This window comes from Sapajus apella, unplaced genomic scaffold (genome assembly GCF_009761245.1).
Source record: "Sapajus apella isolate SASKATOON/1434 unplaced genomic scaffold, GSC_monkey_1.0 scaffold105, whole genome shotgun sequence".
Taxonomy (NCBI): Eukaryota; Metazoa; Chordata; class Mammalia; order Primates; family Cebidae; genus Sapajus; species Sapajus apella.
The window spans coordinates 5,028,918-5,043,477 of record NW_022437045.1 but is presented as its reverse complement, the minus strand read 5'-3'; the positions used below and the strand labels follow the sequence as shown (position 1 = coordinate 5,043,477).

At 38.5% G+C, this 14,560-nt stretch overlaps 1 protein-coding gene across 20 annotated transcripts in view; it reads right to left on the bottom strand.

The window, feature by feature from the left end:
* Positions 1–14,560, bottom strand: part of SYNE1 (spectrin repeat containing nuclear envelope protein 1) — a 411,505-nt gene that overhangs the window by 51,453 nt on the left and 345,492 nt on the right. For 19 of the 20 annotated variants that reach the window (XM_032258772.1, XM_032258777.1, XM_032258767.1 and 16 more), the window contains 2 exons: positions 5,839–5,997; positions 2,097–2,263 (listed from right to left, as the gene is read on the bottom strand). In XM_032258772.1, coding sequence (XP_032114663.1) covers positions 2,097–2,263; positions 5,839–5,997 — 326 coding nt within the window. Of the gene's footprint in view, positions 1–2,096; positions 2,264–5,838; positions 5,998–11,240; positions 11,861–14,560 lie in introns of those variants that run through there. The other variant, XM_032258789.1, reaches the window with a different exon arrangement.

Genomic DNA, 14,560 nt, shown 5'->3' with positions numbered 1-14,560 from the left:
CACCTGAGGTCAGGAGTTCGAGACCAGCCTGGCCAACATGGTGAAACCCCATCTCTGCTAAAAGTACAAAAATTAGCCAGGTATGGTGGTGTATGCCTGTAGTCCCAGTGACTTAGGATGCTAAGGCAGGAGAATTGCTTGTATCTGGGAAGCAGAGGTGGCAGAGCTAAGACCATGGCACTGCGCTCCAGCCTGGGCAACAGAGTGAGACTCCATCTCAAAAATAAACACATACATACATACATACATAAAAAGTTGATATACATTTATTCCATTTTTGTTTAATTGCCACTAAAATAAATGATAATATCACTTTCTTGAGTCAGACACTTTTTGATAACTTTCTTATAAAAAAAGAAATAAATGAAATGTTTTCAAAATCAGTATACAGAATTGTGGTGCCTATATGCGGTTTTGGTGGGACATGGTATGCACAGGACATTGTTTAATGTCCACTTTTATGCAGCATGGCTAAGGAAAGAAACCCAGATTTTAAAAGTGTATTGTAGGATAGACCCCAAATGGCACCATTTGTAACATTTCAACTCTCCTAATTGCCATGAAGAACGTTCGCTCAACTATTCATGTCTTCACTCATTTATGCATTGAAGTATTCATTGAGCCCATATTTAGGCACTGTTCTTGGTGCTGATGATATAGAGTGAATAAAATGGAGAAAGTTTCCTGACCTCAGGGTGCCTAAGTTCAAACATGAAGCCAAATTCACCTAAAATAAAGCATCTCCTTTTCATATTAATAGCATAAAGCATTTTATAACATATGACATCATTCATATTAGACTTTTATATTGCTAGTAAGTACCCTCACCTATTTTTCTTTTTTCTTTCTTTTTTTTTTTTGAGACAGAGTCTCACTCTGTTGCCCAGGCTGGAGTGCAGTGGCACTGTCTCAGTTCACTGCAACCTCCGCCTACTAGGTTCAGGCAATTCTGCCTCAGCCTCCTGAGTAGCTGGGATTACAGGTGCATGCCACCACAACTTGATATTTTTGTGTATCTTTTATTTTTTATATATATTTATATATATATTTTTTTTTTTTTTTTTTTTTTGTAGAGACATGTTTTATCATGTTGGCCAGGCTGGTCTCAAACGCCTGACCTCATGATCTGCCCACCTTGGTCTCTCAAAGTGCTGGGATTACAGGCATAAGCCACTATGCCTAGTCTATTTTTGTTTTTTTTTTTTTTTTTTGAGACGGAGTTTCACTCATGTTACCCAGGCTGGAGTGCAATGGCGCAATCTCGGCTCACCGCAACCTCCGCCTCCTGGGTTCAGGCAATTCTCCTGCCTCAGCCTCCTCTACTCAGGAGGGATTACAGGCACGCACCACCATGCCCAGCTAATTTTTTTGTATTTTTAGTAGAGACGGGGTTTCACCATGTTGACCAGGATGGTCTCGATCTCTTGACCTCGTGATCCACCTGCCTCGGCCTCCCACAGTGCTGGGATTACAGGCTTGAGCCACCGCGCCCGGCCCTATTTTTCTTTTTGACTTTCATTTCTCTTACCCAACGCTGACCTTCTGCAACAGAAACTGAATATAATGTTCCTCTTAGGTATGAGGCAAATGCTTATAATTATAGCACTAATGCTAAACACAAAATTACTATAATGCAGCAGCTGATTTTTACAACTGAGCAGAGTGGCAAGAATCAGATTTAGTTCCACAACTTGCTAACTAAAAATATGGCAGGGATTTAGCAATTTTTTTTTTTTTTTGCTACTGTAGACAAAAATACTGGTGGTCAGCAGTTTCTCTTTCTTTCTGATAGGAGTTTCAATACCCATGAAGCCCTAAAATAAAGAGTTTTTTCTCAGGAGTGAATTTTGTTTGGATATAACTCTTTCTCTCTTTCTCACAGCTACATAAAAACAACACAAGATTTATAAAATAAGAGGAGAATTTTCAAGGTAATGAAAGTGTCAACTAAGAGAAGAGCATGAACAGTATTCAAAATGGTGAGATAACCCAGGAAGAGAGAGAAATTTATTGGATTATCTTCAACTGATGAAAGGCAGACTGAAAGGCTTTAAAATGCTTCCCACACATGTCCTATTGACTCGGGTCCTCTTTACCTGGCTGCAATGAGGTCCAGGAGATGCTGCCACCGGTCGTTGACCTTTCCCAGCTTGTACTCAATCTCAGAGGCTTTGCTTTCATGGCTGGCTTTAGCAAGTCGTTCTCCCATTTGTTGGAGCTGTATTTTGTTCTCTTGAGCAATAGCAATTTCCTCTTGATAATCCTGTGTAATAAATAGCAATCACAGAGGTCAGAAAGCATATTCTTAATGCATCCAGGCTGGCTCTACTAGAAACATGATAATTACTGTTTTCTACTACTTGGAAATAGTTCTAGCATAGGAATACCATATGAACATCAGCCCATGTATACAAGAAGTAGTAGTATCTATTATTTTTGGTATGTATCCAGAGTTGGGATTAAATTTTTATATAGATGTTTTCAAAATAAACAGGGTGCTGCTTCCTATTTACTTGAAATACGTATTAAAAATCAAAAAAAGACAGATATAAAAGATAAAAATTAAGAGATTTTAACACTGGGAAACTATACTTTATTTCTCTCATCACTATCCTGATGTTAGAATTTCATACAAATAGTTGCCGAGAGGCTTATCACACACATACATACATATGCAATTGATATATATGTACATATGTAAATGTGAATATGTGTGTGTGTGTGTGTGTGTCACTTGTTATTTGTGCAGAATATTTTAAAAGAGTTCCTTCATTTAAAAAAGATATCCTCTATACAATGTCAATATTTTGCAACAAATAAATCAATGATAAATTAACTGTCAATAATAATAACTATTAATTTTAGAGAATCAATGGGCCTCAAAACCTTCTTGATTTACTCACTTTCTGTGCTAGCTTCTCTTAGATTGTTTGGGTTAAAAAGGACAGACTTGGCCAGGCGTGGTGGCTTATGTCTGTAATCTCAGCACTTTGGGAGGTCAAGGCAGGCGGATCACAAGGTCAGAAGTTTGAGACCAGCCTGGTCAATATGGTGAAACCCCGTCTCTACTAAAGATACAAAAATCATCTGGGCACGGTGGTGGGAGCCTGTAATTCCAACTACTTGGGAGGCTGAGGCAGAAGAATTGCTTGAACCCAGGAGGTGGAGGTTGCAGTGAGCCAAGATCGTGCCACAGCATTCCAGCCTGGGCAACAAAGTGAGACTCCATATCAAAAAACAAACAAAACAAACAAACAAAACACCAGACTTCTTATGGACTATTTGCAAAAGGTAAGCACAAAATGCTATAATTTAAGAGACGATGAAAGAACAGTCTCTCCCTGCCACCACCACTGCTATCCCTAATGACCCTCTTACTCTCTTGCCACAGTGACAGGTTCCAGTCTTTAGGATCAACTTTTTAATTTTTGGCTTAAGCTCCTGTTATACAAGAAATAGTTTCTCAGCAAATAATATATGAAGACAGGCATTATATGAGCATGAACATTTTGACCTTCTCTTGCTGTAAAGTTAGTGTGGGAACAGAGCTATGCTTCCAAGTCATTCACCTAAGCTGAAGGGCCCCTGAGGAATGGTAGGAACCAACAACATTTTATTCCATTCCAGTGCTGACTGCAGTCCTCATGCCTACACCTCCACCCACCCACCTTCTTATGTTATTTCAAAACAGTGGGATTCAAAGACCAATACGCTGAATCCATTTATTAACATTATAATGTTTCAGCACACGTTTGAGATGATTTTATCGAGTAGTGTTTCTTTCAAGGGAATTACTTCAAGACTTAAAGGGTATTTATAGTAAAATAATCCTCTTGGGTTGTCTTTAAAATCAAACTGTTTTTGAGCGTTAATAGCAACAGACACTAATATCTTGGCTTCCATTGTTTTTTTATGAATTGCCTTTTTCTTTTTTTCTTTTTCCTTCATCTTATTAGCATTTTCCACTTGACAACTACCTTCTTCTATGCTGTCAAAATTACCAAACCTTGATGCTATTTTCTTTTACAAGAGACACTAGAAAGAGAAAAACCCATAAGACCTTTAAAAAAATACCGTGAGTTATCAACATACAAGGTAGTATAGTTAATATTTTAAATAGTGTTTCTAACATTGTGCCAAGTAATGTGATAAAATTATCTGTATGAAAAGCTAAAACTTTTCTAAATTTTAAGTCATAGATTATTTAAGAAATGCTTTTCCCCACACTCTCAAAATATACATCCTAAATTTCATAATGAAAAGTAATGAGAATAGAGACAAACTTAATCAAAGTTTATTCTATAGCAAATTTTACTCTACTACCTATAGGACATTAATCATGCACTTATAGCATTCTCTGATGCCCAACAACTTAGAATGTGCAACCACGAGCAGATGCTAAAATGAAATGTGTATCATCTCAGCCAAGAGTTTTAAGGTTTACAATATCATATAAACAAATGCTTACCCATTTGGATTTATCCAATGGATAAACAAATTGGATAAACAAATGCTTATCTAATGGCAAATCATAATGGATTTGCCATTTTCTGTAACATCATTAATATCACACGTTGGCTTTGGATGTTTTATTTTTCTCTCTATGTGTGCATATGGATAAAAATAATTTTTCTTAATAACCATTTATATTTCTTTTCAGAATAAATGAAGTTATTATTTGTTAATGCAGTAAATACTGGCTGTGTGCTTATCAGAAGTTAGGCAGTGCTTCAGGTGCAGGGGATATAGCAATGAACAAAATAGACAAAGCCCATGCTCCCGTAAAGCTCACAGATCAGCGTGGTCTCCATCTGGACAATGAATAAGTAAATACAAAAAGTACATTGTTCATTAGATGGTGATATGTACTAATGAGAAGCAAATTAAAATAACATTAAAATTACTGTTCATGAGCACTGTGGGAATGCTGAAATCATAAAAAAAAAAAATTTTTTTTTTGAGACAGAGTCTCACTCTGTCACCCAGGATGGAATGCAGTGGCACAATCTCAGCCCACTGCAATGTCCACCTCCTGGGTTCAAGCAATTCTCTTGCCTCAGCCCCCTGAGTAGCCAGTACTACCAGCGCACGCCACCATGCCCAGCTAATGTTTTGTAGTTTTAGTAGAAACGGGGTTTCACTGTGTTGGTCAGGATGGTCTCAAACTCCTGACCTCCAGAGATCTCCCCACCTTGCCTCCCAAAATGCTGGGATTACAGGCATGAGCCACCACGCCTGGCCAAAATCATAAAAAAATTTTAAATGCTAGAAAATTTGATCAGCTTTATGTAGACATCAGAAGTGTTTTAGATCCCAATTAATATATAAAATAATCTGATAAGATATATATACCCTGAAAATAATATGAAGCCAAAATTATCAGGAAACTCTTAATTCTTCTCTATGGTCTATACACCATACTTTAGGGAAAAAATGTGAATTCAATTTATTCTAAGAATTTTTTCTTTCAGTTTCTCTCTAGTGACTTTTCCTCTTTAAAAACACACACACACACACACACACACACACAAAAAAAAAAAAAAGGAAAGAAAAGTAATACATATAAATGGTTCCTACTGGACAAGTAGTTAAAACCCCCCAAATACTGAACATTTTCAGTAGATACTCTATTTCATCACAAATTGCAAGTATTCTATATATTTTGTGTGTAAAGCAGGCCTTTTCATGCAAGTTTATCTTATATTAAAAAGAGAAAATGTTTAAAATACAGTGCTCCTTTGACAGGAAAGTAATTATGAGTAAAGTCACCTTCTGTACCTGTGAAAAGTACCTAAGCTTTGTGAAGAATGAAAAGCTGAGTAGTCATGCATTCCATACCTTCTTGAGCTTCTCTATCATCTCTTCAATGAGAATGTCTCCATTCTGGGAAACCTTGCTTTCCATTTGAGTCAACCACTCACAGAGTTCCTTGTTCTTTTCACTGAAGATTGCCCATTCATTCAATTTTTCACTTATTTGCTGCCGCCTTAAGGAGAGCTGAAAAGTTTAAAATGGGAGAATATGCAAAATGATTATCAGAGAGGAGCTCACTCCCCAAGAAAAATAGCAAATAAACTAGGACCAAAAGGAATGATAGTCATACATCATTTTAATCCACTGTTTCCTGAAGTCCAGGATTTGGTATTATACAAGTGAGAGACATTGAAACTTCTAGTTCTTTCTTAAAGATCCACAAGCACATGAGCTTATTAAAGGTTCTAGATAATGCAACTTCGCACAATTGGTTCAGGACAGATAGGATACATGATGAGTGAATGTGCTTTCACTAAAAAAGAAGGAAGAAATGGAAAAGAACAGAGAAAGAAGAAAGAAAAGATGGAAAGTAAAAGAGGGATGAATAAAGAAGGGAGGAAAAACAAAAAAGGAAAGATAGAAAAAAGAATAGAAAGATGAAAGAAGAAAAGAGTAAAAATAGGGAAAGAAGAAAAAAAGGAAGAAAAGAAGGAAAGGAAAAATGAGCCTCAGGTATCTAGAGTGCGGGAGAGGGCGGTGCCAAAGCAAAGCGGCCTGAAGTGGAGGCAGGCATCCCGAGGCTCAGCTCCATGCTGACACATTGACTTCAGGCAAGCTCTTCTCTGCAGTTTTCATTTCTATTTATTTATTTTTGTTTATTTTCCTTCTTTTTCTTGCATGATAGCTTTATTAAGATATATTTCACACACCATACAATCGCCTGTTTAAACATGTACAATTCAGTGCTTTTTAGTATATGAACAGCTTCTGTATAATCATCACCATACTCAATTTTAGAATATTTTTATCATTCCAAAAAACGGCCAGGTGCAGTGGCTCACTCCTGTAATTCCAACACTTTGGGACGCCAAGGCGAGTGGATCACTAGAGGTCAGGAGTTCGAAACCAGCGTGGCCAACATGGTGAAACTCCGTCTCTATTAAAAATACAAAAATTAGCCAGGCATGGTGGCCCATGCCTGTAATCTCAGCTACTTGGGAAGCTGAGGCAGGAGAATCACTTGAGCCCAGGAGGCAGAGGTTGCAGTGAGCCAAGATCGTGCCATTGTGTTCCAGCCTGGATGACACAGCAAGACTCCACCTCAAACAACCACCACCACCACCACAACAAAAACCTTGTAGCCATCAGCAGTTACTCTCCTGCTGCTTCTCACTCACCTCCCAGCAATCTAATCTCCCTTCTGTCCCTGTGGATTTGCCTATTCTGGACATTTCATATACATGGAATCATGTAACATGTAATCTTATATGACTGGCCTCTTTCACTTAGAATATTTTAAAGAATCATCTATATTGTAGCATGTATCAATACTTCATTCTCTTTATTGCAGACTATATTCCATTATATGAATATACCAGGTTGTATTTATTAACTCATCTTATTTGGGTTGTTTCCACTTTTTGCCTATTATGAATAATGCCGTTAAAAACATTTGCCTGCAAGTGTTTGTATGAACACGCGTTTCATTTCTCTTAGGTATTTATCCAGCAGAAATTCTCAGTCATATGGTTAACACTATAGATTGTTGTCCAAAGTGGCTGCCCATTTCACATTCCCACCAGCAGCAGGATTCCAATTTCTCTACATCCTCACCAACACTTTTGATGATAGCCATCCTAGTGGGTGTGAGGTGCTATCTGATGATGGTTTTGATGTGCATTTCCCTAAAGGCTAATAACACTGAGACCCTTCACATGTCTTGGCCAATTGTATATGTCCTTCGGAGAGTTATCTACTCAAATCCTTTGCCTTCTTTTTAATTAGCTTGCCTTTTTATTAAGGAGTTCTGAGAGTTCCTTACACATTACATATACAATGGGCTTGTTCTCTTATCTCTAGGTCTAGAATTATCCTTTCCAGAATTCTAAAATTTTCTTATTTCATAATATAATATTCTTATGTTCACAGTGCTGATTGAAATGCTAAGAAATGTTTCTAGTTGAACTAAACTACATGTTAGCAAAACACGAACAAGTTGGTAAGAAGGTTTGAAGATGTTCTTCCACAGTCTTGTTCATAATGCAAGCTATTCCACTATTGATTTCATTGCATTAAACATGTCCTTACTGATTTTATTTTACCCCCAACATTTTATTACAAAACATTTCTGACACAGAAAAACTGAAAGAATTGTATGGAAACCACTCATGATGAACTCAAACTGTTAACATTTTGCTATACTTTGCTTTAAGACATATTCTTTCCTTAACATATTTACTTTTTTTTTTTTTAAAGACAAAGTCTCGCTCTGTCACCCAGGCTGGAGTGCAATGGTACAATCTCAGCTCACTGCAACCTCTGCCTCCGGGTTCAAGTGATTCTCCTGCCTCAGCCTCCCAAGTAGCTGGCATTACAGATGCCCACCACCATGCCCAGCTAATTTTTGTATTTTTTGTAGAGATAGGGTTTCACCTGTTTGGCCAGGCTGGTCTTGAACTCCTGACCTCAGGTGATCCACCTGCCTTGGCTTCCCAAAGTGCTGGGATTACAGGTGTGAGCCACAATGCCCAGCCGATACATTTACATTTACTTTTTACATATTTCAAACAAATTTCCTTTTTAAAATGAAAATGAAAATATTTCTAAGGTATTATACACTTTCTAGTTATCAATTCTGCCTAGGGTTGGCTCTGTTAAGGATTAGACAAACAACACAAACCTAAATATCTGTGATTCTACATCCATGTAAATGAGTCCAGGATCCCAGTATACATATCCCAAGGCCAGCCTTAGGCATAGTGAGTTGCCTAGAGAGTAAGCCCCATAATCTACCATACATTTTGAAAGGCCACCATGAGAAATTTATTCTTTTCATTTAATTATGATCTTTTAACATAAAAGTTTTCTGGGTTGGGTGCCACTGGTGAATCTACTATTTCCCCATTAGTAGAATTCAGTTTCTTATTGAGGGTTTTGGAGGCAGAATAATACAGAACAGTCAAAGGGGAGTGAACTCACTTGGGGTAGGTCCTACAGAAATGGAAAAAGCTAAGAAAACACAGATTTAAAAGTTTTGGAGACAAACTTTGTCACTTTCCACTGTACCCAAAACAGCATTGAAGAATATAATCCTTCCAGCACCCCTTCCCCCTCCAGCTCTGACAGCTGCATGCACTCTGATCTTCTGCTGGGTCACTCAGATAGTGAACTCTTTGGTGAAAATGGCCTTTTCCCTTTCATTCACAAGGCAGAAGATTCAGTAGTCTGGCTGGTAGTTAAAATCCTGGTTCAATTGATGGCAAAACTGAAATTATATTTTCATTATTTGTCCAGCCCAAAGTAACCATTTTCTAAGAATTGAAGCCAGGTGTGGTGTCCCACACCTGCAACCCCAGCACTTTGGGAGACCAAGATGGGCAGATTGCTGGAGGCCAGGAGTTCAAGACCAGCCTGGCCGACACAGTGAAACCCCGTCTCTACTAAAAATACAAAAATTAGCCAGACGTGGTGGCAGGTGCCTGTAATCCCAGCTGCTCAGGAGGCTGAGGCAGGAGAGTTGCTTGAACCCAGGAGGCAGGGGTTGCAGTGAGCCGAGATTGCACCACTGCACTCCAGCCTGGGCAGCAGAGTGAGAAAAAAAAAAATAGAAACCCTTGCCCTTCAGACGGAAGGTGAACAAATAACTCCTCACTTACACTTCTCCCAAATCTTTGCCATAAGCCAAGAATGAACTCTAGGTCTTTACTCACAAATATCTGCAGGGAGGATGGTCACATAATAGAAAAATATTACCTATGACTTTCATAGGCAGGTATTGTTATCTCTATTCCAGAGACAAAGAATGTGACAGCTGAACAAATTTAGGGCACTTGTTTAGAGTCAGTTCAAGATAAGACCAGCAAAGCTTGAGTTTTTGATATGAGGTGCAAATATGATTAAATATCCAGATGCAGCTGAGATTCAAAAATAGTTCATCCATCACTGCTAATTGGATGACCAGGACACGGTCCCTCATTTTCTCTACTACTTACTCCTTTCATTTAGGAATTAATCTTAAGTTTGCTCCAAAAATCCATTAAACAAATGTTTACTGTCTGTAGTAAACAAGTGTCTCTATGTGCCCAGCCCTGTCCTATCAATATGGTGATACTATATAAACAAAGGAGTAATTTAAAAAATTGGCTGATATGGCCTAGTGTGGTGGCTCACACCTATAATCCCAGCAGGGTGGGAGACTGAGGCGGATGGATCACCTGAGGTCAGGAGTTTAAGACCAGCCTGGCCAACATGGTGAAACCACATCTAAAAACTACAAAATTATCCGGGTGTGGTGGCCGACGCCTGAAATCCCAGCTACTCAGGAGGCTGAGGCAGGAGAATTGCTTGAACCTGGGAAGCACAAGTTGCCGTGAGCCGAGATCGTACCACTGTACTTCAGCCTGGACAACAAGAGTGAAACTCTGTCTCAAAAAAACAAAACAAAAAAGAAATTAGCTGATATATACTAAAGACCTCGCAACACCTGGCCATTCCTATGCTGCTACTGCTGCTGCTGTTGCTACTAGAGCTATTATACATGGCTACAGGGCATCACTTAAGTTTTAAATTGTTTTTCCTCCCTTGAAACTCATTAATTCAATATCTCCACTAAGCAGCTGGATTATATATATATATATATATCTCCCTAGTGTTTATTATACATCATGAAACTGTTGCTTTCATTTTCTTACCACAGAGCTATACCTGAAAAAACAAAACAAAAAAACAAAACAAAAAACAAAAACAAAAACAAAAAAACCAGCAAGGCTACAAGTACTGGGTACACACCCAGGTCAAATGCATTTCAAAAGATGTACATTCGCAGGGGTGATAGTATCTTCCTTCTGGTTTGCACATCTAGTATTTAGTCTATATACTAAGTAAACATTACCATCTCTTTCTTTGGATACAGATGAAACCTTCAAATTATTTATCATCTTAGTACATATTAATGTTTTCGCAGGGGCACAAATACATTGCATCACCAACAGCAGAGAAGCACCAGCTAAAACCTTCAGAGTGTGCAGCAGCTCAACAGGAAATACATCCTTTTCTAGCTGAAATATTTTTACCATGACGTTTTGAAAAAACAACAAGCAATTATGATGACATATACTTATATTTCAGCTAGAATTACACACAGATCTACAAACCAAAACAGGAATAAAAGCAAGTATAAGCTCTGGCTATACACAGACACAACAAGGGGTATCTACTTGAAAACAGATACTTTAATATATTAACTCTGCCCTGCAATGTTTACTCACAGCCTGTCTTCCTCATTCTCATCGCCAGTCCTAGGAATTCCAGACTCCTCCTCAACAGCTTCGGTCAGAATAGGAACAGACTACTTGCTCCTTAGTAGGGATAATGTTCTGTTGAACTCAAGTTTTGACTCTTACAATGTGACACAGACACAAGCTCATTTCCTTTTGTGGTTTCAAACTTGACAGAAATTCACCGGATACAACTAGCTTGAACTAGAAACTAATCTATATCCCCCTTAGAGTTACATCCTGGCACCTTGATCAAACCCATGACTAAACTCTCATTGGTTTAAAATTTTTTTTTCAGAGTGAGGTATTAATAATATAAGTACACTTTAATTTCAAGTGTTAAGACACTTCAACATAGAAAATTTCTAAAAAACTATGTATTCCTTTTATTGATTCTTTTTAACTTCTTAGTCTACTCACAGGTGCAAGGTATTAATCTATTTACAGCATATCGCATGATCAACAGCAGCTTTCGAAATACATTTCCAGATTGCTGTCTAGATATATCTAAGTCTGGAGAACAATTTTACAACATATGAATGACTAACTTAGCAATTAATAATAATTCCATGGCATTTTTATACAACAGTTTTCCTAAATCAAAAAATATTGTGTAACCATAATTTTCTTAACCTCTAAAATATTCAAAATCTTGTCATTATTTTACACTTAGAGAAACGCAAGTATAAAGAAATAGAATAAATGTCCTAATGTCTTAATTATAAACAATACATCATTAACACTTAGCTACTCCAGACACTGGGATATAAAGAAATGGTCTTTGCATATCAAAGTCCTCATACCCTTGGAATGAGGTTACAAACATTAAAAAGAATAATAATACAATGCCACATGATGGCAAAACCAAAAGAGCAATGAGAGTTCAGAGGACCAAAAACATACCGAGGGCCGAGCATTTCATAAATGACGTTGCAGGGGTTATGGGATATAAAAGGCAACAGGTTGGAAAATTAAAAAAAGAGAAAACAGTGTCGGCAGGAAGTGGCATAATCCAGGTCTTTGGGGAGGGAAGTTCATGGCTGGTTTGAAACACAGGATCCAATCTCTAAAACATCTCTCTGAAGGTTTCATAGGCATCATTTAGCTAAAGCAATAGATCTGGTCTAACCCAATTCATCCAACATGCTAAAAAATATTAAGAGAGCAGGTAGTGCTAGACTTTTCTTAAAATTAAGAAAAACAGATGAACAGGCTCACAGAGGTAACTGAAGATTGCTGTGATAATTTCCACAATTTGCACCCACCAAATCTCTTTCATTTTGTTATATCACAATAAAGTCTTTATATTGCAACATTGTAGGATGATTTACTGTATTAAAGTATTACTTTCAGTTTGAAGAATTCCGAAATGAATCAAGTGCTGTGATTAATATTACCACCCTCTATGAGTAACTCCATGTAAGTTTCTCATTGTGTTCACTGAGAAAATGAAGCTGTGTGAAAGTAGCTACATTCATTTTGAACTCAAATCATTAACATGTTGGTGAAAGCCATCTCTTATATGTGTCCCCTTTTAAAAAAGTATATATTCACAGGAAACTGCTCACACATCTACCATGTGTGCTCCAGAGCTTTTGGTTGGTCCATGGACGGAGAAAAACCTGGGTTTTCACATAAATGTAGAGAGAAATTTTCCTGAAAACACCCTTCTTATTGATATCACATAAATCAAGAGGCTCTGAGCCTCTTAAACTCTGTTTAATGGTTCCTGAAGTATGAGGATAAGCATCCCTAAAGTCAGAGAAAGTGTGGAGGATGGGAGACAAAAGAGATCCCAGGGCAGCGCAACAGGTGGGGACAGAAGAATAGGGCATAAGAATCGCCTCTCAGCAGCCCCTTCCTCAGCCTTCCCACACCAGCTTTTCCCAGCCAGGTCCTCTGCTCTGGCTGCCACATTGCATCATGTCCATTTGCTTTCTCACATCAATCTGTCTCCTCTGCTCTCTTTCTCGAAACTCAATTCAAAATTCATCCACCTCAAGAAACATATTCTTTATTTCCCACCGTCCACACAAACCTTAGCTTGCTTACATCTTTAAACAGCTTTTTGAGATGGAGTTTCGCTCTTGTTGCCCTGGCTGGAGTGCAGTGGTGTGATCTCGGCTCACTGCACCTCTGCCTCCCAGGTTCAAGTGATTTTCCTGCCTTATCCTCCCGAGTAGCTGGGATTACAGGCACCCACCACCCTGCCCGGAAATTTTTGTAATTTTAGTAGACACGGGGTTTCACCATGTTGGTCAGGCTGGTCTCAAATTCCTGTCCTCAGGTGATCTGCCTGCCTTGGCCTCCCAAAGTGCTGGGATTACAGGCATGAGCCACCGCGCCCAGCCCCTATTTTATAGTGTTTTTTACATTGTTTTTACCTGTTTATACCTGGCTTTCTTCTTAATTGTACACATTCTCCTAGACTGATTTTAATCTCAGCTCAAGTTTAAACTTGATGGTAGGGACATTTATTATGGTTTGTGAACATCACAATAATTTATATGACTGAAACATTTAACAGAGATGTATCACAGCCTATTATGTGCCAGGCAGGGCACTCGGGGTGTAGAAGTAAGAAGACAGACAGGGCCCTGCTTCCTGGAAAGCATAACCTCAAGGCAGTTAGGCCTGTTTTTCATTATGAGACTTTCAGTTGTTTTTTTATTTTTGAGACAGAGTCTTGCTCTGTTTCCTAGGCTAGAGTTCAGTGGCGCAATCCCGGCTCACTGCAACCTCTGCCTCCCAGGTTCAAGAGATTCTCCTGCCTCAGCCGCCTGAGTAGTTGGGATTACAGGGGCCCACCATGCCCGGCCAGTTTTTGTGATTTTAGTAGAGACAGGGTTTCACCATGTTAGTCAGGCTAGTTTCAAACTCCTGACCTCCGATTATTCACCCACCTCGGCCTCCCAAAGTGCCGGGATTACAGACATGAGCCACCACACCTGGCTGAGCCTTCGAATCTTTTATTTATCTTTGCCTAGGATGTCTTCTCGCTGCTTTTCGAGCAATATTTCCCTTTCATTTCCAATTCAAAGTCAATCTGGGATCCTTTTTAAGATGTTGTGCACATAGAAGCTATTTAATAAATGAATAAAGTAGGACTAAAAATGACCATAAATTACCAGGAAACAACTACAGCAAATTAAGAGTGACAGTAACTATTCCCTGCACAAAACCAGCTCCACAGTATTAGCTAATATTGCAAATACAACAACAGTTTTTCATGTTTCAAGTGTATCTATCCAGCAAAACCACACCTGTGAACCATAACATTGTGCTTTCTCTTAAAAATATTATGCCAGCCA